At 34.7% G+C, this 24,636-nt stretch overlaps 1 protein-coding gene across 1 annotated transcript; it reads right to left on the bottom strand.

The window, feature by feature from the left end:
• Positions 1-256: 256 nt before the first annotated feature.
• LOC142986796 (chitinase-like protein EN03) lies at positions 257-15,754 on the bottom strand. The gene is made up of 9 exons (XM_076135500.1): positions 15,584-15,754; positions 7,843-8,093; positions 7,034-7,166; positions 6,367-6,537; positions 3,814-3,982; positions 3,181-3,311; positions 1,987-2,112; positions 948-1,047; positions 257-685 (listed from the first exon to the last, which is right to left on the bottom strand). The coding sequence occupies exons 1-9, from the start codon at positions 15,690-15,692 to the stop codon at positions 574-576; spliced, it is 1,302 nt and encodes a 433-aa protein (XP_075991615.1). The 5' UTR covers positions 15,693-15,754; the 3' UTR covers positions 257-573.
• Between the last annotated feature and the right edge of the window lie 8,882 nt (positions 15,755-24,636).

Here is a 24,636-nt window from a genome sequence, read left to right as displayed (position 1 = left end):
TGCTTAGCTGTGGAAATAATTCAGCCTAAAATATTTTTTCCCTTATTACATACTTACTTCTAACCGGGTTTCAAAAATATAGCAAGTAAGTAATGAAAGTAGGTAGATGCGTTGGGTGAAAATAAAAATCTTATTTTAAACACAATAAATTATAATTATTGTCTTCATGGTAATAACTGTTTAACTTACATTCATTTGTTTTGATTAATTACGGATTTTTGTAACGTTATAAATTTATTTTTAGTGTAAAGCAGTGTTAAAAGTACATTTTCTTTATTATAAACAGGGAAAAAACAAAAAAGGATATACATAAGGATAAGACTATTGAGATGCATTCAAACAAAAAATAAACAGAACAAGGACGAAAATAAATGTTTACAACATCGCTATATATACGTAGTTATTTTGATCAGTCATTGGACAGCATTGTAATTAAAGCACTTGTTGCAGATTGTGTACTAAACCTAGCATGGTCATGGCCATCCCACGGCGCAGTGGTTGCAAAGCATTTAACATTTCTAACAAATATTATATAGGTATATGATATTTACTTAAAGGCTTATGCATAGTTGTTTAAAGACGGTATTTGGCAGCCCTGAGAATGGGGTACTTGTCACCGGTGCAAAGACCGCGGAAGTCGTCCAAGGAAAGATCGACAATGGAGACACCTCCAAGACCCTTAGACCTGGAAAGAAAACAAATATATTACTCTCTCATAACACTTTTAAGACCCATTTTATTATGGCTCATCGCATTAAATGGAGTTGCACAACACACAATATGCAAAATATAAGGCAGTGGTTTTCAAATAATCTATTGCTGCTTGTCAAACTCAATTATATTGGTTCAATTTATAGATAAAAGCAACGCCCTTTAAATCTAACAAACACTACGGGACGTCTAAAAAACACGTTTAATTAATTAAGTCAGTAGATTTGTAAACTTACTTGACGTAAGACGCCCTCTGGCCAGCAGTGTCGGGATCCTCGTAGGTCACCCAGAGACCACCCTCACCGTTGTCGTCGGGAAGACGGAAGGCATAGGTTCCTATAAAATATAAACAGATTTGTAAAAATAAGTAAATATAATAATATAATTTACGGATAAGTTTACGTTCTTTTGAAATAATGCTACCTTTATAATAATACTTCTTTATTTATATGGTTTTTCTTCTAAATAATAATGTAAAATCTAATATGACAAAAATTACTTAAATTATAAAAACCATTCTAGTGTCAAGATTATATTCTGGCTCATTGATAAACCATGATTAAAAAAGGATAAGGGACTTCACATAACATTAACAAATAAGCATTTTAAATCATACTCATATATTAGATTGTTATGTGATACTACAAAAAATGCATGTGTATAATTAATAGTGCCGTTGGCTATAAGATAGTGTGATATAAACATAAAACAACATGCAACTTCTTACTTTCAATACTATTCTTAGATAACAAAAGTATAACTATATAACTAGTATAACTTTTATTTATTATAATTAGAAAGATAAATATTCTACAAAATTTTACTAACGCATGTTGCATCTCTATTTTGAAATCCAATACCAAAATTTACCTTCTTGCAGAAACAAAAAAATAACAAGGAAAGTTATTAACAACATAAATATGCCATTGCCAAAATTAATACAGAGTGTTAATACAAAGCTAAAAGCCTATTAATAAGTACCAACCAAACATAGGGCTTAAGTCTTGATCCTTCGTTAAGCCTTTCTCTGAAAAGTTAAATTGGCTAGCTGATTCTTAGTCACTACTAAAGCATTTAATGTACAGCTGAGGTTTTAACGTTTGTGTTTATTGCCATTCAAAACACTCTTAAAATGAAGCGAATTTCGGCGACTTTATGCAGATATAAAGGCATTTTAAATATAATTGCAAACGTGTCATACTTCATTAGATTGCACCAAACTTTGCAAAAAATATTTGCCAAATTATACCTATTGTCAATTGGCATTCGACTTACCGAAACGCTTGCTGGGGTCAGTGACCTTCCTGAGATGCGGGCGCATACCCTTTTGGTGGTTGGGATTGATCAGCTTGGCGCAAACTTCGGGGTAGCTCATCAAACCCTCGATTTTGGTGTAAGGACCTAAAAGGAATAAACAAGTTGTAGACTCAAAAGTTTTACAACAAATTACGAATTGGGTAATTTAAACAAAACTGTAGCATGAATTACTTTGCGAAGAAAAACAGAGCGCTTTAAAATTAAAATCAAGAAGAATTCAGAAGTGCATTCCTTAATCTCAGTTAGGGATGAATTATTCATCCAGCTTTAAGTAATTATTCAGAGCTAAGACCTCAACGCAAATATGAATAAGCTAGAACTTTGTTTAATTTGACAGGTTAATTTTGTTTTAGGTGCAGGAGAAGGCAAACAGTCACTAACAATATAAAGGCACATTGAATCGTCCCAAAGCGTACCATTTTGAATTGAATGCCAAGAACTTGCCAAACTTAAACGACTTTGTAACTGAATGCAATGAATACGGTTGCAAATTAACTCAAAGATATGGTTAGCTATTCTAGAAGCTAATAAATATTCAACATTTGAATGAATATTTACGAGATCATGATTGTTTAGGGGAAGATCACCAAAACATATATCATTTCGAAGATGTGTTTGAATCCTGAATTCGCAAAAAAAACATTATACAATCTTATTAAATTATCCAGTTGATCCGAAAAAAATATATTTTTCAGATTTCTTGGAAGTACATATACAGTGACAATAAATAATATTTCTTTCAGATTACGGATCAGCTTCTTTCTAGATTCCAATTTCTGTTCCTTTAAATCTAACCTAGGATTATCGCAAAGATCAGACTTTTCCGATTATCTTACGACATCTAATAAAACTTATGATATCTGAGTTTGAAAGTTTTACATGGGTTTACGTTATGACGTTCCTTGATAGAAGTTTAATAAAAAGGTCAGATTCGTTCGTCTTTAACGGCGCAATTGGATCACATAATGACGGCAGTATGATTGTAATTTTGTTGGCAATAGGTATCATACGAAACCATGAAGATGAAATAATAGAGAATTTAAGGTATTGTAAGCGTCTTACTCATTCTAAAAATCTGAATATGAACGAAGAAATATATGCGATAAGCTTAACCTTAACTGTCAGTATAAAAATGTGAATTTTAACTCTTACCGGCTTCACCAGGACCGTCAGCGTGTAGAGGAGGAACTCCAGCGATCTCGCTGTCAGCGTCCAGCTTCCATGTGCGAGCGAAGGTAGGGATAGCTAGGATCAGCTTGTTGGCGGGAGCGTGGTTCGAAATCCTATACAATATAAACAACTGATATGCATACAGATGTAACATGAATATTTCAAGATAATTATGATGTGATAGAATATAAACCATTTCAGTAGCTCGATCGTCGATCTATAAACGTCTCTGTTAACAATTTTTACAATGTTTGATACAATATCACAAAGCCGAGAGAATCAAATAAACTCGACTGTCCGCAAACGATTGGCACATGTCAATTGCGGGTATTGGAAATTCAATCGTTCAGATAGTGTTCCCATCTAAACTTGCAAACGACAAATGCTAGTAGTTTTGGAAAACTACCTGTGATTGGACCTTTTTCCTAAGTTACGGTGGGTCGATTCGGGATTATAGTTCAGGGCTGAATTTCATTACCTAATGTAATTTTGAATCGCCAGGTGTCCTGAGTTGGATTAGAAGCAACTATAGAAATTAATGTCGAAATCACAACTGTGTTCTAATATTCGACTAATTGTAAAATCGCTAAATACCAAAAATTCAAATATACGAACCAGTAAGACACAACAGCGTCAGCATTAAGCAGAGGGTTGCGGTTCTGCGGGGTGTACAGAGGGGTGGCGTAGTCAGCCTCCTTGGGGTTGCGCTCCGGAGTGTTGAAGTCGTAAGCACCAATGTTCACGATGTCAACCAGGTTGATGATGGCGGGCACGTCGTAGTAGACTAGAAACATTAATCATAATGTTAATGCGATTATCTATCTCCGGGAAAAATTGTTTTGATTCGAAAATCTAGCAAAGGTAGTGACTGCAATTGTGAATGGCCCTTCAGGAACAAAAGGCGTGTTAAAATTTATGCGATAAAATTGCTATAAAAGTTAATAAATCGTTGCGAAAAGGTTTGCTATTCAGTTCATCACCATTTTATTGAGTTTCTACCCAAAGAAGATTTGAGATGGGCAATCACTATTGTCATCGTGCTCGTTTTTTGCATGAAAAATTGATCAGCGCATCTAGCGTACGTCAAAGAAACTAATTTTGTACGGAACGTGTTGTAAATAAAGTTCGTTCTTGCTGCTTGTTTTTGTCATTTCGCCTCTTTACAAGAACAACGTGACATCTCAAAAACGTTATTTTTATTATTCGATATCCATCACTAATAAGTTGAATTAAGGTGTATTTTTTTTGCTTATTTTCAGAAAGCACATTAATTACAGTAAAATTAAATTGTCAATATTTTTGTATTGATCAACGCTTAAATATTCAAAATTGCTCTCTTGTAAAGTTGTTGTTTAATAAATGTCACGTTGTTCTTGTAAAGATGCGATTTTATCAAATTGTATACTGCCTACGCTTAGTTTAAAGCTGTGAGCCCAATATTAAAAGCAAAAACGCACTAGGAAGAAAATTTTACAAATCAGATTACAATTTATTGGACGTTCTAGAATGGATTTTGCAGTCAATAGTAAATATTGAACGTAATGTAAATATAGTCACGTGGCAGAACACTAGTCTGGATATAGGGCATGGCCTTACAATCAATCCATATAACATTAGAAAGTGCGCTACTAATGACGTAATAACTAATATTTCAGTCTGTCGGTTTGTTCTGTACAGTAGGCAAAACGAAATACGAGGCAAGAATATTGAAAAACAACATGTTTGTAAAAACAAAATAAGATATATTTTCTTATTTTGAAAGTCCTACCTAAGTAAATGGATAGGTAAGCCAGAAGGCCTGAGTTTAAGTTGTACTATTGACCTGAAGGTATAGGACCGTCCTGTTTTCTGGCTGCGTTAATGATAACGAAAAAGAAGACAAACTCCGACGAGGGCCTAAATCGTCTCGAAACGTACCATCAACTGCGTAGTTCAAATTCTACGCAGACAGTACCACGGTCAAAAGGTAGCAGATAAATAGTACATATTCCATTTCACAATTCAACATTGTATCACAATAAGCTTTTATAAAACCAGAGCACGGAATACATAAAACTAAAAATGCGCATAAGCGATGTTAACTATTGTAATAAACAAGTTGATGACGTTGATACCGACATACCGTTATAGGATCAGTACATCACTTTGCAGAACAAGGTCGTATTGATTTCCTTTGTAAGCACTTATTTGTATAATCCTATCTGCGTATGCCGTCTTCATGTATGTTTATTAAATTAGGTAAGAATATGTTATTGCAGTATTCGAGATCCTTCTGTATTTTCGAGGTGTGTACTCTAGACTATTTCAAAATACCTGCAGGAATTAAAGTTATACTCATATTGAACCCAGGTTGGTTAGTTATCAAAGCTACGACTGCAAAATATTTTAAAGCAAGCATATCCACGCTTTCGTCTAGTTTACTATAAGTCAATTAACATGAAGAATCCTTAGAGGGGCCACGTATGAGGAAGAATGAGAAATATTTAATCATTAATAAAGAATTTAATAGAGCTTCGTAGTAAAGGTGAGAGAGAACTGTACGCATTCCTATTGCACGTACCAGCGATATTGCATTGTCAACAAAACAAGTTCGCTTTTGAATGAAATTTTGCAGCGACGAAAAATCCAATAAGATTTCAATTTTTAATAAAACCCAATGGTATGCAATACTCCTTTGTTTTTTATTCGCTTTGCTTATTTGAAAGGTGTTGAGATAGAAATCGTCTTTGTTTAAAAACTTATTCTTGGCATGCAATTTAGTTATTTAAAATACTCTAAGAGACACTAGGGACTGAATGACAATAGCGTTTTCATAATATTAGAAGAATATTAGTGTTTTTTTTTTATAATATAAGTATAGCTTTAGTCTCTGCATACCCCTATGGGAAAAAGACAGGTTTTATGTATGTATACATTGTATGTAATAAGTATTATTTCAACTCATCCATTTTTTGTTTATATTTAGCTTGCAGAAACATGCACACTCGTTCTTAAAAATAGATGTGTTTAAATCATGTTTATTTAAACACATTTCGTTTCACAAATCATTTTTACAAGATCATTAAAGGTATCCTTTTCTTCCAAATCATTAAGATTGTGTTCTTTATTCCTTTTTAAAAATCCTATAGTAAAATGAAAGTAATATAAAAGTATCTTCAATTTACTCACTGGTGGAGTTAACGTTGGGAAGGACGGTGATGGCCAGCTGCATGTTGGGCTTGAGGCTCAGCGCCTGCTTCATCTCACGGACCAGAGCGGTGAAACCTTCACGGTGCTCAGACTCCTTCTCATCGACGGGAGTGGTGCCAAAAGTCTTCTTGATTCCGTGCCAGATTGATCCTACAAATTGAAATGTATTTTACACTATGTTAATAACTTTCGATTGAAGGTTTTGCATTACAAGGACATGATCATTGTAAATTGTACTAATATATTTTGTTCCAAATATAAATAAAATTCAACACTAGGAATAATTACAACAACGGGTGACAGTATATCCATTGCGTCGTGTACCGTGAAACCCCAACAAAAGGTACTAAAGTACTTAAATAGTGTTAATGTCCTATTTATTAGCAAAAGGCTGCCCTTTAGCCACTCTCGTAATTACAAAAGAGATTTAAACGACTTTAACCTACTGTTTTATCTTAAAGGTTTTTTATTGCGATGGGATAAATCTATACAACAACTATCTACGACATTGATAGATTGTCCCCAGTGTTTTATGGCCACTTTATCAGAAACAAGTATTTCCAAGGGTTTTTATATTCGTAAAGGCATGTTATAGTAAGGCTTGTCATGTCCAACAAGATAATATATTGGTGGAAGGTATTGTTACCCCAAGTGGAGCGGATCTTCTTGGGCTTGTACTTGGCGAACTGCCAGGCCAGGTCGATGCCATCGAAACCGTGCTGTTCAGCGAGGAGCACGCCGGAGTTGACGAACGCGGTACGAGCCTGTGGTGACTCGAGCTGGAAACAAATAAAACATTGAATATTGAATCATAATAATCGTAGCATAATGACTTGTCATTATTTTATCTTCAGTCTAATCTTAAGACAACGTTAAGGCACATTTGTCTAAATTCAAAACCCAAAATTATATCGTCACGCAGGATTCGATGAAGTCATCAATTTTAATTATGTTTGCGACCAAGTCGGCCTCTATTGTTATTTATTGCCTAAAGCTATTATTAGTATGTGAGCATTAATTAACTTAATGTTATTGACATAACAACGTTTGGTTTATTAGTTATTAATGCTTTGCGGTTATGACACCTGCGAGCTAGGTATAATTAAATTTATAGCCTAAAAGTGCAACCGACCAAATAATTAATATTCACGAATTGTAATTTTGTCTACCTACGGTTATATATTTTAATTTTCATCAAAGATACAAAGAGTTTAATTATTTTTAATCCTGACAGTTATTAGAGAAACATACGAACATAATATGATTCTCTTCGATATTGTTCTTGAATATCTGTCGTGGATTTTCATGAGGATAAAAAACCTTTAATAAATTAATCCATAGGTGTAGAATATAGTGTGATCTATTGATAATAGTTATCACTAGTCACCGCTGATGCTATAATAATAATATTACAGCATATCACAAATAGTTAAACTGGGCTCTTGTTCAACTTACCAGGAGGTTGTACTTCTGTGCGTCTTCAGTGTCAACATCACCGCCGACGGACAGCAGAACCTTCAGACCTGGGTATTTGCTCTTGAAGTTGGTGATAGTTCTGTAGTTGGCGTGAGAACGGTCTACGTCCAGGTTCTCGTTGAGGGGCACCATTTTGTAGGTGTCGGGCTGAACTCCAGCGTAGCCATAGACCAAGTGGGTGCAGAAAGACAGAGCAGGGTCCAGGTCCAACGGCAGCATACGCGCTTGAGCTGGGTAAATGCATCCCTCAACTTAATTAGATTGTAAGAAATGTTGTACAAAGATTTGGAATCTACTAAATAAATAACAGCAAAATGGGGACGGCGCTAAAAGGATCATCCTTTTTCTCGGAAATCTTAATTTTGGGATCAAATAATGGCTTTTATTGGTGAAATCTTTTTTTTTCTTAGAATTCTAATCCCTGCGCCGAAAATGTAAAAGTAAAACCAAATAGCTGTACAGTAGGCCTGAATATTTCACAGACAACGCACTGTGTTAAGGACAAGAGCTCTTAAAACATTTAAATTTTTAATAGGATGCTCCATCTAAAGAAGAAAATTATATTCTCACGGTTAATTGTAATTTTTTACAAGCAGTGAGGAACAATCGGTGATTTAACATAATAAAGCTTTAAATTAATAGCTTTGCGATGTATGTACGTGCAACATAAAAACATTAATTTATAATATTGCTGCGTGGGTGTATAGTAATTTGAAATAACCAGTCTGTCAGCCAAAACCGACAAGACCACTAATTGCATCATTGCTCTAATTCAGCGAGTCACAGTGAGCCGCAAATGTCATGTAGAGGTTTTGTAATTCTTTTTTGAGTTTTGGATTTCAGTATCTAATATCTATGTTTATAAACAAACGTTTCCGAATGTTGTTATAATACAATATTTAGCTTCAAATGAGCAGATCAGTAATCTATAAAATCATAGCTTACAGTTACCTGGTACTATATATTAGGTTGAGTAAAAAGTATTTTCTTATTATAGTATGTAAGAACTTGTAATAAAATCTCTTTGGCTTCAAGTGTTTGAGAAAAGATTTAGCAATTCGGCAAGGTTAAGCAGGGTACCACGTAGTATTTTTTACTTCAATTAACTACTGCAGATACCGAAAGAAAAAAACAATTTTCTTATAGCTACATATTTTGAAATATCCTTGCACGTGAATGCTCAAGACTGTCCACATGTTTGGTCATATACCTAGTATAAACAAAGAGCTATTAGTCCATTATCACAGCTATGTATCGGCTATTATCTGCTGTTAGAACTAGCTCCGGAGCCCCAGGGTCGTCTGACTAAGCTTGTTAAATTGATCTCTATACCTATACTCAGTACGTAAGTAATTCATCACAAGTATGATTAACTATTGAGTCAAAGTGTATCGAATTAAATTAACTTTGCGTGTCGATAAATTAACGATATATGTTTTGATTGGAAGTTTTCACAAACGTAACATTTTAGTAGTAAGTAAAAGTACTTTCTGTTCAAATAATTTTATTCGTTTTATTTATTGTTCTAATTGAGAACAATAATACAAACGATTTTTGTATGCAAATGATTCCGTATTCGTTTGATGGCTAATAATTATATATTTAATCTTCAGGTTGTGAAACAGACCGCAAATATGTAATTAATATTTAAACTGCCCCAATTCATATTGACTGTCATTAAAAAATAATTATCATCCTTTAAACCGAAAACTTTAATCAGAAACAGTAATTATTTTATCTGATTACTTATTTTATTTGTAATGATATCGAAACTTTGCTCCGATGCATATAAATAAATACTCCAAGTATTGCTTCTAAAAGAACAGCAGAATGTATTCGTCTTCCGCACTCATACATTAACCATTGCGTGACGAATGTAGTAGTCTAATCTAAGAATTACTAATATAAAAAAATCCGGCAACCTGATAAATATTTTTTCCTTGAGGAATATTCAAGTCCAATAATATAAGGCACGTAGCACGTATTCACACGTGGGTGTTACATGTACGTATCTATCTTATAAACGAACAACGCTATTGTTTCCGTTACATTAACCACTTAACGTCTTGTACCTACAGAAATGACGTGATCAACTGACCAACTATTAGGGTTGGCCAGAATTGCTCTGTGTATCACAAAGATATTATGTTCGTCGGGAAATTCCTAGTGTCTAACTCTGCAGTAAAATTCTTAAGTGCCTATGATTGTTGCACTACAACTATGAGTATTTGGATAAATGTTTAGAGACTTACATCTTACGTAGTCAAAGAAATCAATCCAATTATTGAAACAAGCTATCCTTAAAGCGAGCTGTATTACCTATAAACAAATTATAGCTACTTTTCTAATGTAAGAATCCATGAACATGAAATTAATTGACGGAAAAATAAATCAGACCTAGAATTATTTTTATCTTTAGGTACATTATTTAGTGAAGACAAATATTTACTTTTAATTAACATAACGTTTACAAGTTAGAAACGTTATAATTTTACGTATGTAGAGATATTTAGGTACACAGACACAAAGTATATACATATCGTAAAACACTGTCTCACTTCAATATACTGCGCATACTTTTCAAATCAAAGCGAGCAACCCTCTTTGTAGCTCATGTCTTGAAACGTTCTGAAGAATTATTACGCAAAATGATACTTTCCTTATTGACTCATGTTTCATTTTCAAGCTCACGAATATGACTTAGACTCAATTATAATAGCGTTTGCTTTGAATAAGTAATAACTAAGTCTAACAGGCTTATCCTTCCATTTATAAATAGGCTTGACACAGATACATTGTGCTCCTGAGAAATCTTTATGCAAAATCTTTGGAGGTTTTCACAAAAGGTTAGCGGACGGACAAGAAACTGTTCAAACACATTATCCAAGTTGAAGTGAAGTTGATAGTCGATACGCGAATATGGGATGAGTCAATATTGTACCTAAGCTAGCATTACTTCGTGACGTGCCTAATCTGGTTATAGCTAATACATAATTCATCTCTCTTAGGTCATCATCATCTTAGGTCATTGAACAAAGAATAATAGGCACCCGAGCTTTTGGTATACAAAGAAACTGGAAGATGCCTACTCATTTAATATTGCTTAGATAAATGCCATTACACAGTGAGAGATGATTTTAATTAAAGTAAAATTTCCAAATAAATTTCGTCACATTTTCATTAATGTGAACAAATGGTCCAGTAGAATTTAATGTAATTCGAAATAAGAGCTTTTAACTAAGTAAACATGCCATTTTGAGAGTTTAAATTATGCGCACAATAAACAAAAGTCGTATCAGCTATTCATTAAGAAGTTTTTAAAATCGATGGACGCTGTAGCAACGAAGCTAATACTTACAAAAAATATTGAACTAGCAGTTGCGAGAATATAAGCAAATAATTCTTTCTTGATGAGGAAGTCATAGTTCATTGGGGTAAGACCACCTACTTAAAACTTTACAATGGCTGCAAAGTACTTAACCGTTAAGTACTACAACTAACAAAGAATATTCTTGTCATTGACTTCGTAAGAACCCGGTAAAAGTTATTTCCGTCTGCAGAAAATCTTTTCAGTCCATTGGAAAGAAGTGCTGCCAAAAATATAATATAAACTCATGAAAATTATGTATTTTCTAAACTACTTCTACATCAAACAAAAGTGTCGTTTCTGGATGATTGCATTATAATGATTATTTTCTGTTACGAAGACACATTGTACATAGCAGAGTACAGACTACTATTAAATCCTCGTCGGGATCAAGAGATCATCCGTGAGCCGCGGAACATTGAACGCGAGGTTATATTTGGCACTTTTCATGACACAAAGCCTATTATCTTAAGTATGTACTCCTAAACCAAATGTTTGTCTATTCGATTCCGAGTATTTTCTAGAATAACAATGTTTGTCGAACTTGTTATCGTTTGCCCCTTGTTGACACTCACGATATACGGGGTCATTCGTCGGTAAATGATTGTGATAATTAGCTCTTATCTCATTTCGTTACCCACAGCCTAATTTATCAAAAATTACATTAAACTGTTACTAACCATTATTATGAAATTCGTCAAAGTTATCAAACCCTGAACTCGTCTCTATAGTTTGTATTAATTGTGCTGTTAATTGACCCGAGCGCAGAGAACAAAAGCTATCGCACTTTATAGTCTAGGTATAACATGTTACATCACACCAACAATTAATATCACATCTATAATCATAGCCGTAACCCGATATTATATTAATATTTCAGTTATTAGGTAAACTAGTCATAATCAAGGTCGAACGAGATCGAGAATTAATTTAATCTAAGAAAAAGCCTTGTAGCGGCCTCATCCCATAATATTCAAATAATACTAACACCGCACAGAGGTAAACAAAATGATACAGACGGTAGCTTTCAAAGGTAAAACATACAATATTCCTTTTGAGAATGTGTACTTTGTGTTTGCGCAATTAGCATTCAAAACCAGGAACTGCTCATTAAACACATGAAAGTTAATATTATATTTTCTAAGACAAATATTACACGAACACTTTTGTGTGGTGGTATTAAGTTAATTCAATGTGTAGTTGACCCAGATGATCATTGAGCTAATTCTGCATAATAAATGTTTATGCGTTACAACAAGATAAATAGTTGACTGATGATAATTGTAATTGTACCTTTGTATTTTTTTTCCTCATGGACAAGGACAAATTATAAAATATCTTGATACTGGTTTTATTCAAATGTATTGACATGAATCTATATATCAAAATAAATGACATCAATGCCATATTTCTTGTTATAATTTTAGATATTACTAGCACAGACTTAAAAATCTACTTTGGAGTTATTAAAACGCATTTAAAATGTTATGTTTATACAAATGTATGGAATACATTCATCTAGTAAGTACATACTATTTACTAATGGGTGCAATTCAAAACAGCTGAATTAATTTGCATTCACAAAGGAAGCAATTTGTTTCCATTCAGTTTTAGGAAATTACGAACGGACATTTTACATAATATATGCAAAGTATTAATTCTTAAATTTATTTATTATGGAGAATTTTGGGAATATTTAAAAACATAGTCTACTTATTTATTCCTTTATGCTATGTAGCCATTAAGGAACCAATGAAAACAAAAAAGGGAAAGTAAAATGTTCGTTCAATCTATTTAACATCTATCACTCCAGACCCCAGGGTCTGAGATAATCGACACGTGCAAATCCAAAGCTCGGAAGGGCATCCATCTTAAGCTTGACCTCGATAACATTACTTAACCTTGTCGATCGCACGATCTACGTGCTACCTATTATCTTTTTAGGTAGGTATAGGTAGAGGGGTATCTTTTCTGCAAAATCCTGACTGTTAAGCTGCTCTATCATATAAATGCGTCAATGACCATTTACAGGACATAATAATATTTCATTCTAGACTGCTGCAAAAGTCGCAGGAAAAGCCTGTTTGGTACCATTATGTTCGACCAGTTCTGTTCTGTTCTGTTCTGTTCGTTTGAATCCCGAGAACTTGTTATGACCTCGTAGCTGCTTAGACCGCGGAAACATTTTTCAGTAATATAATAAGCTGAGTTAATATTTTATCAAAATACAAAGTAAAAAGCATGTTGTTTGGGGCCAGACCAATTCTAAACAAACGACCTTTGCTTCTAATGCAATGCTCGAAACAATAAAGTATTCAGATGTGGGTAGGCATTGTGACGTAGGCTCTATATCTTCTTTATTATTTAGATTGGCCACCTCATTCCCCCGACACGGTATAAACGCCAACAATGATAGTTCGCTTCTCGATAAATATTCAAACTGAAATTTATTTTAGATGCGGGCGTTTTCGTTGCCAAACCGATCGAAATTGCGCAAGATACGAACATTTCGATTTTCATTTCGATGCCTACATTTTGTTTATCAATTTCAGTAGTTTCAGGAAAATATAAAGTTTCAGCAATATTATTTCTTATGTAAAATAATGTTTCACTATTACATTAATTTATACTTATTTACAGGAATGCCAAAACCAAATAAATATGTAAGAACTTTTCTCTACTACGTTCGTATAAAAATCACGTTTTTTACCACGTTTTGATACCGCAATTGTATAAAATTCCATTAGATATTTCATATCTGTTTAAATATTATAGTTAGGTAGGTAATTAACTTACATTAAAAAATATATATATTTCTAGTTTTTTATGCATAACAAGATTAAAGTCAAAATAAAGTTCGCATAATCTGATCTCTACACGTCAGATGGCGTTAAAATTAAGAATCATCCGCGTAAAAATCATGAACTGCATTTATATGTAGTTATTTTTATAGAAATCTCATTCGTAAAATCATGGGCTACCGGAGTCGACTTAATTGTATTATTTTTTCAGTATCATGTTGCATGAGCGTAACAATCACCTAATTGGACACAATTTGTCAATAAATAGCAACAATTTGTACATAAGACAGATAATATATACTGACAGGTCATACATAGTCAAGATAACATTCGTTATATCGTATTTTCCTTGACACGAGGTGTAACAAGGTCTTTGTCAAGAACAACTTGCGCATTCAATTCGGTCATCTCAACTTGTACCGCCATTTTGTTACAGATGCAATACGTATACTACAAAAGGATCGTGACAAAAATACAAGATCAAATCATAATAACCCTTACACTGCCAGTTTATACTGCAGTCGTTCACTGAATACGGAATTGATAAATAAAACTCATTTATGTCTGAAAAAAGTATCTACAGTAAACATTTTTCCTCAACAAAGGTAGGTAGATTCTTGAGTAAATTCGAAAAGTTTTTGCGAAATTATCTTATAACGGCCTATTTCGTACTCGTTGTTGCCTTATTTCATGGTTATTTTGAAGAGCTATCAACTCATACAAGGCTATCTTCCACATTGGAGGCGGTCGTGCGAAACCTGCTAAGCGTATAGATATTTATCCGGCCGTGTCCCGAGTGTCACGGATCAACTCTTTACCACTTTACTGCGGCCACGTCGTTAAGTGTGTATCGGCCTTAATTCTCATAATTACATCCGTTGTCGTTGAAGCACAAAAACAACACAATTCAGAATGAATACTAAACATTTTTGTAATGTTATGAAATAAAATGAATCAGCATCAAAAGAACTGAACTGCTAGCACAAATCTCTTATCGACTTTTGCATTCCTAACAATAGTTTCCGATATAGCCAATTAGCCGCTAACATTTCACGGTAAATGTACAATCTTATTTCAGTTCTCTTTCAATTTCTCCATTGTAAACAATGGAAAGTTTACTTGTTGAAAATTTTAAACTTAATTAGTTAGCAAGTGCTTATGAAGTATCTATGCGATCATATTTTCTGTAAATACCGCTCTCGGTACCCACTTTCTAAAGTAAACGAGACACGACAGTTATAATACTAACATCGTCACAGTTTTTTGAGCGTATTTAATTTTAAAATTAAGATTATAATGATAATAAAGATACGTGCTTTATAAGAGCAAGAATAATTAAATAATCATATTAAATCCTCAGTCTAGAATATTTCTTACTGCCCAGCAAATCTAGCATAATCTGTGTCTACTACAACCCAATTTAAATTCAAGCAAACATAGCAACTGGAAAAAAATCCATGTGCCAAAAAACTCTCAAAAGAATTACAAAACCTGGAAAATTCGCTAATTACCTACAAAATGTCGCTAAGCACAAATAATCAAGAATACTTACAATCGCGGACATAGCTCTTGCTGTCATAATAGCAGACCACTTTGCTGGTAGAAGCGGTGCTTGCGGCGGCGTAGGCCAGAAGCCCGGCCAAGGCGATCAAGATTTTCATGGTTAAAAAATAAACTATACTAATGACTGATCACTACAAAGCGTATGTAGCGAATGAGAGTTAAACACAAGCCGGCTTGCAAGATGTTAAAAGGTCAAAGAGTAATAATGACAACATCGACTGGTTTCGCTGAATCTTATCTCTTGGTGTTTGTCTTAACTTCGTACTCGGATTGTTTATCTTTACCTTTAGGATAATAAAAGGGAACGTGTTTACAACAACAAGATATTTCATGGAATTTATTGGTTTTGTTTATTGAGTAATCAATATCTACGTCGCTGTTAGGAAGCAGGTCAGTCTTTTAGATGTTGCAATGACTCTGCGGACCTAAATATTACTTTGCGTTATATTTTATCATGTCTTGCATGTGCGGGAATACTTGGCCATATTTCTCACATAAATAAGATTTGACAGTAAACAGGCAAGGAGAAACCTAAATCTTGTGAAACAGCTTTCGTCTTATGAACTGATATTGAGATAAATGTATAATTAACTGGAACTTTGCTACAATTTATAAATACACCATGCACAAACGGTGCAACTACATAATAATACAAAAGAATGTAATTTTCGTGGATCTCGGAAATATGTTCTTCATATAGAAATAACGTCCTTATGTTGACTGCTTAGATTAAACACCGCCAGCCTTCTGTAAGACGCCAGAGAGCTGAGAATCGCGCATAAAAACAGTTTGTGAAATTTTACAGCTGCATTAGTTGGCTTTGCATAAAAACATAACAATAATGTTAGGCACAATACATTCGTCTAATCTGTGACTGAACCAACTCGATGATGTCATTAGTGACTGACAGCAGTTGAAAAGATTTCATACAACGACGGGACACTGTCCAACTTAAAGTTACACCCGTAAAACTGGTTCTATAGCAAACCTAAAATGTCACACCATTACATCGAGTTCGTTGTCATGGTGAAGCATGTCGGACTTGTTATTCGTCTATAATTATATCAATATTACAAAAATGTAAATATAAAATTCGTTCACTGACACATAACTACATTATCCTAGATTAGCTTCTATATCCCAAAAAATAATTGAAAGATCACGGAAAATCTTTAAACGTGAGCGTAGGTGTGGGTAGAGGCTAAAAAATATATTAAAATAAATATGTTATTAAAAGCGATGCGTATTCAATCCATGTTTCTACTCAAGTTAAACTACACACGTCGTTTAAGTACGAGCTATGAAGACGCTAGATGAGTTACAATTAGATAAACAAGGAACGCTGTAGATCCTTCCCGAGGGGAAAGTGCAGTTTACCCGATAGTTCTAGTTGTCGAATAGTCGTGTCCGTAATTTGCAATTGGCTCAAAACGCTCTGTTTGCTCTCTATCTTGGGTTGTAGATAATGTGCTATACATCTATTATGCTTTGTCAATATCCAGTCTTTACAGGGTTAACGGTACTGAGTAGACATAGTGGCTATGCAACAAAGGAACAGTCACAAAATAGAATGGTCATACGATCTCAAAGACATACAATAAGTCTAAGTGTCTTCCTCGAGGTGCTATGATTAGAAGCAAAAAAAAATACACCTAAGAAGGAAAGTCAAGCCAAGCAAAAGTTAAACGCGAAAGGAGCGTAAAGTAAAAGAGGTGATAGGTGATGGACATGACGTAAAGATAAATCTTGATGAATGACTCAGATCTGTGACCAAAAAAGTCCCCCTTTTGCCACTGACCTATCTGTCCCGAACCCTTTTGCTCTTGGGTCATATAACGCATGATAATATTTTTCCGCAATTTAATTTTATTTTTCTTATTCTTGTTATTTATTCTTTGTCTTGTGGTATTGAGACAAGTGAAACCTCAATGCAATGTTGCTCAATACAAACATATTTTAAATAATGAAGATGTAAGCTGTAATGCACTGTAAATATTGAAGAGGAGATAATAATGTACGTAATAAATATTCTCATAAATGGGTATCTTGCGATCTTGCTATTCCTAGAAATGTAGGTATACTGTAATCGTATCAACAACTTGTATGTACCCCTTCTTAAATATATTACGATTTTTTTTATAATGGTAAAAAGTGTAAGGAGGTCTTATTTGTCAAATTACTAATCCTCCATGCATAATGCTATCTGTCAAGCTATCTATTAAGCTATAAGATGGATAAAAAGAATGGGGACTCGTAAATTGTATGTGCCTGTTCCCGTTATGTCTAGCAATGTTATCAACCCCGTTGTCATTGTTCTCCTATCTCATCTGAATAATGAGATACTACAACAAATTCAAAAGAATAGCTGCATTGACCGTTTAGACACAACTATGCTAAATTGCTAAAAGATCTCAATGACGTAAGAGTTAAACATTACGCAGTATTACCGCCTTTTAAAGCCTGTTTGTAAATTCGCACATCGCTTACCAAGAAATCAAGTTTTAATGGCCTCAAAACTTTATTTTTCGTATAGCAACGAGAGACGGGGTGTAAGAACAGTTTTTCCTGTACACTTTGCATAATGCGGCACCAGGCGTAGATTTCCTTGAATAGCAGCTGTGTAGCTGTGTAGTTTAATAATTTTGTTGTGAGTAGACTAGTTGAAGATCAAAGGCCAACATATTTAAGCTTAAACATCTTCTCTAATATAAGGAAAAAGTAACTAATAAACTAACTATCAGAAAACTCGCAAATGTAACAATAACTTCTTTGAAGAACTTAAGATTATGTCTTCCTTATTGAAACAATTTATAAGTTACCGGATGAGTACCCAAAACTGACTCAACTCATGATGCACTTACTTCTGATCACGTTATGTCCCTCTTGAATTGTTAGATAAACCTTATTCTACCCAAGATTAACTTCTGCACCTGCTACCCTTTCAAAGGTTAACTCTGGCTAGAGGCAGCCGTTAATCCCCATGTCGCATTACATATTAAACTGCCTAGAGACTTTTATTTCCAGACACTGCGGGACACGAGACGCCTTTATAGAATTTTAATTTTGTTTAAACTCAGTACAGGTTAGATTAGTCTTAACTTATGCTTCAAACTACTGCTACTAACTGCTTAAGATTACGCTGCCAATGCTGCCATCTGATGTTACAATTCCACAAGCCTGTAGTATAAGACTGGTCCAGTCTTAAATAAAAGAATTAGTAGTAGAAATGCAAAAGTCAACTATTGGCGGCGATCGGTTCCAAATGTTTCCTGCGCGTACATGCACTGAATTTGATGCTAGCAGCATGTGGTGTTTGTATAGATGTGATAGTAGAATTTAAAAATTCTGATTGATTGAATGTACACAATGGCATGAATAAAAAATACTTTTTAGGGGACAAAGACTTTTTTATTCTCAATATATTTTTATTTTTTTTTAAATTATCATGCCTTATTCAGCTAAAGCTAGCGGTTCACGTCGGTACTACTTCGTCATATTCAGTCCCAAGAATTTTTGATAGCAAGTCTATTGAAACTGCCAGACTACCACCACTTTTATCGCATCCTAGAAAGTCGTATGATGCGAATATCAAAACAAAGTTCTCGAGTCTACAATGTCTGCATTATCTCGTAATCACAAAGCAGGTTAACGTTCATAAAATGTCAGTTTTCAAGACAGAACGAGAATCATCCAGTTAATGTTTGTTACCTCGAGACGGGAATAAGTTTTCATAATAATGTAAGTGCATTTTCCGCTCGTAATTTTGTCAAGGCGGTCTGAGGCTCGTTTCCCAAGCTGCATAGCAAGGTAAGAACATTACTAAATTAGTTTTCCTTAATAGATGAGACGGCAGGAAAACTTAACCAGCTTAAGTTTGCATGCACAATTTGTCATAAAACGATATTCTAATTTTAGAATTTTCCTCCCAAACCTTTTGTTTGTAGAACTGAAATATTAACAAGGTTTGATTTTAAGGGCAATTACTTTGCTAAAATCAGCATATAGGCTGATGGAATAGCCGGGTGCTATAACAGTGTGCTAGAAGATATAATGGTCCTTAGATTTTAAGTACCTACTTTTGAACATATTTGAATCAAATTAACACTGGTCTCCTCTTGAATTCGGAAAGTTATTTTGCTATAAAAACATAACTTACTAACATATTTATAAATTCTACTTGGACCAATGATTTAGGTAAATTGAATAATTATTTTATTTTTTATTATTAAGCGCTATGAAACTTGTCTCAGCAACTTATTGTAATCCTCTAAGCTACATTTGAGCGTGTTTGGGGTCAACAAACTCTCATAAAGGAATATGTTTACCTGTTTTAAATATATTTGTTAAGAATCTTGTTTTAATTCCATTTTAAGCCTGTGTGGTATATGTCATGTCATGTTTTATTTATAAATCGGTTCAAAGTAATTAATATATCTACCATATAAAATATAGGTACTAAGGGGATATAATGCCAAGAAGTAGCAACTAGACGCTATGATAATAATGAAATGAAAATAGGAATAAACTCCAAGAATAAAGGTAGGCTTGCTTCTGTTTAATAAGTACCTATTTACTGCAACTGCGTGTACGCAACTTCGATTCCGGTCGGTGCAGTTTTGCCCGAAAATGATCATATCTTTTCAGTTGCGGATTGTAAACATGATTTTAATATTTCTGAAGTACCTCGCATTTCCAGGTAGGTATCTAGAAACGTTACTAAGTTAGTGTTTCAGTGGCATGTGACTACATCTATTCATTACCACTTTCGACCCTAGTTTACATAGTCCCAGACCGTAGGTATATAGCTCTTTACGGGCGAAATAAATATGAATACATTGCAATATATATTTAAATATATTGCTCCTAAACATTAGTAGGTATATTTTGACATGACAATAAATTGTATTAAATCTTAACATATTATAATGACATAAATGGTATGGAAATCTAGCCGAAGCAATCTCGGCATACGGGTAGGTAAAGTGATAGATCTTGAAAAGGGTCGACAATGCGAATAATAATGTGATATCGAAGACAAGAGGATAGACAATAGCTGGTCTTAGACCATTAGTATTCTACGTTCACAGGAAAACTACCAATGGAATTTGATGTTGTGAATGCATGAGTAGAAATCCAATTGGACAAGTTTTAATCGACTGCCTATATTTTGATTACTCATATACTTACGTATAACTATATAATAAATCAAATCGGCAGTATCATTATTATTTGACTAGACCAATGATTATATTTTTTGTATAAACATGCAACCTTGAATGTTAACAACACTGTGAGTAATACTATTTATTTCCCTCTTAAGGTCATGCAACCTTGAAATGTTGATAAACATCAAAATCTCAATAGATTTGTGCATAGGTAGGTAGGTACCTATATTCTGCAGAAATTAGTACTCGCATGCAAAGAAAAGGAGAACCAAAGGAGCTCTATAGAATTGGTATGCTTGAATATTAAGCATATAAGAATACCTACTTAACTTTCTATTCATGAACTTAAGTAACAGTCAAAGGTTGAAGAGTCGTTGAAAAAGAATCTGCATCGAAAAAATGTTTACAAAAGACTCGGCGAGGGAGAGATCTCAACAGTGCAATACGGAAATAAAAGTAGGTTTCATAACGTTATGCGCTGAACGGTGCAAGTCAGTAATTAGTCATTCTCTAAGTGAGTCAGGTGAGTAATTGTGGTAATTTTGTTTAAACTGTTCTATTGTTATCGTTAGCATAATACAAATGATTCAACCAAAGTATGTAAACGGTAGACATCAAACTAGTTAGATATCTGTTACATAAACTAAGAGATCTACTTTTTAGCTAATTATTTTAAAACAGCCTAGACGTTTAGAATAAGTAATAAGTTACTGAATTAGGTATCGAAATAAAACTTGCTCTCTTTCAGGAGTGGCTCTGCCGGTGGCCTCGACGGTTTAACGCCGCAGCACTTAAAAGACCTGCTGTGTTCTACCGCCGGGGAGGCTGGCGATTCGATGTTGAAGGAGTTAACGGCCTTAATTAATTTAATGCTCTCCGGCGGTGTGACTGATGGCATCATTGATATTTTGTATGGGGCCAATCTGTGTGCCCTACGCAAGAGCGATGGTGGCATCCGTCCCATCGCCGTAGGTTGTACATATCGGCGGATGGCAGCCAAAATAGCTTGTTATTATTATCATGACGCTTTTTCAGATAAACTACAGCCCCTGCAGCTCGGCTATGGATCCAGAGGGGGCTGTGAGGCTGCCATCCACGCCCTAGCGACGTACCTTGACCGCGAGGAAGTACAGGTCATCCTGAAGGTTGACGTTAAAAACGCCTTCAATTCGGTTAACCGGGACACCTTGTTGACTGAAATTAAAAAGGAAGCTCCCAAAATTTTCAGTTTTCTTTGGCAATGTTATCGACAACCATCAAAATTATTGTATAAAGACCACCTTTTAGAATCAGCAGTGGGATGTCAACAAGGTGACCCACTTGGACCAGCCATTTTCAGTTTGGCAATACAACCAATCATTCGGCAGCTAAATTCAAAATTCAACGTTTGGTATTTAGATGACGGAACTCTTGGAGGTGATTTAGAAACAGTTTTAAAGGATTTGGAATTTCTAAAAATCAATTTTTCAAAAATCGGTTTAGAACTTAACACAAGCAAATGCGAAAGGCGAACGGCAGGTTTATATGAAGAATTCGTACAGCTTATAAAATGTCATGTTTAGGTTTACTTTTTGTTTTAATTGGTAGCTAATATGATAGACAAGCTTATTTTAAAATTCTTATATTTTTAAAGTTGGGAGGTAAAAGTTATGTCCATTTTTAGAAGCCCCGATAGTTCGCTAAATTGCTCAGATGCTGTCAAAACCACAATCCAAAACAACATCAATTTAGCAGATGCGTAGACGTCAGACTAAAAGTGACGTCTCATGAGATTTTCTTTTTCTTTAGTTGTCAACAAATATAAGCCAAAAACCAAAAATTATTATTTAAATAAACAAATACTTTCTAATTAATCCGGACTTCTAAAAATAATACTCCCAAATAAAAATAAGTGTCTTAATCCCCTTAATAAGTGGTACAAATTCTGTTACGAAACAACACAAACTTTAAGCTGTACGAAATCTGCCGATCTCCTTTATCTTTCCGACTCAGTTGATAAAGATTTGGCCCTCTCAAAATTTAATATTTTAGCTCCTAATATCAAAATTGTTAAAAAGGATTCTCTTCGCCTCCTTGGGTCTCCCATCTTTGACGATGCTTTTAATTTTTTCATAGACGAAAAAATACAAAATTTTTGTAAAGTTTCGGACCGCCTGGAAAAAAATAACATTCATTCGGCTTTTACAATTATCCGGTACTGTCTTTTTGTCCCTAAATTTACCCACGTAATTAGATCTACACATTTTTGGAAACATTTAACACTTTTAGGAAAAATAGACAAAATTATTAAAAATACAGTCAGCAAAATTTTAAATTTAGCCATGAACGACCGAGTGTGGCTTCAGGTGAGCTTACCCGTTCGCCTGGGCGGCCTCGGCGTTCGCAAAATTACTGATGTGAGTTTACCAGCTTTTTTGGCCTCAGTCCACAGCACTGAAGTTTTAACCAGGAAGATTCTAGAACCCTTAAAACTGGTTAATTCCGAGGTGCTTTGTAAGACTGACGCCTTAAATGCCTGGAAAATGGCTTGTCCAAATATAGATGCTCCCACTAACCCTTCCTGCCAAAGACAGTGGGACGTGCCGCTCTGCGCCAAGGTAAGGCAGTCCCTTCTGGACAGCACTTCCACTGCCGCAGAGCGCGCGCGCCTTCTGGCTGTGGGTGAGTGGGAATCGGGTTTATGGCTGCAGGCTCTCCCGTCGTCCAATGTAGGGACTATGTTGGACGACGCCACCTTCCGACTTGCTGCCTGCCTCCGTGTAGGGGCACCTTGTGTATCTCCGCACCGCTGTCATTGCGGTGTACTAGTCGACAACCTCGGACATCACGGCCTCTCCTGTAGTAGGAGCGCCGGCCGCATTTCACGTCATTGCAGCTTAAATGACATAATTCGTCGTGCTCTTGTCACCGCCGGCGTGCCAGCTGTTCTTGAACCTAATGGGCTGGCACGTGACGATGGCAAGAGACCTGATGGTATGTCGTTGCTACCTTGGAAGATGGGTAGGCCTTTGGTATGGGACGCAACTTGCGTCGATACCCTTGCGCCATCACATCTTCCTAGCACGTCGATTTGCTCCGGCGCTGCTGCTGCAGCTGCAGAGTCCCTCAAACGGCGCAAATATGCAAATCTTATTGGTGATTGCATATTTGAGCCGTTCGGAGTTGAGACGATGGGGTCGTGGGGTCCGAGTGCAAAAAAAATTTTCTTTGATATCTCTCGCCGAATAATCAGCACGACACGTGACCAGAGGGCTGGCCTTTACTTAGGGCAAAGAATAAGCATTGCCATTCAACGTGGCAATGCTGCCAGCCTTCTGGGCACGTTACCCGGGGACGGCGATGCGGAGATATTTTATGATGCCTTATTTTAATTTTAATTTTATTTATGTTTAGTTCCTTTATTATTATTATTTTTTTTTTTTCGTTTGTACATATAAAATTATTATTTAATGTATTAATTTAATGTTTAGTTCTAGTTAATTATCTATAATATGTAAATCCTTAAGTTATAAGGTATAATTCTTTTTAAAATCTACCTATATTACAAACTTCAGTTTCTTCTGTAACACTAAACGATTCTTATTATAACAATCGAAATAAATAATTACTAATATAATTATTAAGGAAAATATAATAATCTTTATTGGTTCAGACACTCAGTACATATTATGTTCCTAATTGCTTAATTATTTTCAGCCATATTAAAGTATGCAAATAGTTCACCAAAATACTAATACACAATTGGTTTTTTTCGTTAATTTACACCTACACTCGAATAAATTATTTCTGAATAACGTCATCCTAAGTCATTGTTATCAAAACACTAGGTATCGGTGTATGACTAAACTTGTTGTTCGGCCTTAAAAATCATTTGTCA

This window comes from Anticarsia gemmatalis, chromosome Z (genome assembly GCF_050436995.1).
Source record: "Anticarsia gemmatalis isolate Benzon Research Colony breed Stoneville strain chromosome Z, ilAntGemm2 primary, whole genome shotgun sequence".
Taxonomy (NCBI): domain Eukaryota; kingdom Metazoa; phylum Arthropoda; class Insecta; order Lepidoptera; family Erebidae; genus Anticarsia; species Anticarsia gemmatalis.
The sequence above is the reverse complement of the archived record's forward strand: the minus strand, read 5'-3'. Positions and strand labels throughout refer to the sequence as shown.

Excerpts from the sequence above, each read along its gene's own strand:
- LOC142986796 (XM_076135500.1), bottom strand. The coding sequence starts at position 15,692 with ATGAAAATCTTGATCGCCTTGGCCGGGCTTCTGGCCTACGCCGCCGCA. Across the intron at positions 7,167-7,842 it reads CACAGAAGTACAACCTCCTG|CTCGAGTCACCACAGGCTCG; the intron begins GTAAGTTGAACA and ends ATTTGTTTCCAG. Across the intron at positions 3,312-3,813 it reads GACGCTGTTGTGTCTTACTG|GATTTCGAACCACGCTCCCG; the intron begins GTTCGTATATTT and ends TATATTGTATAG.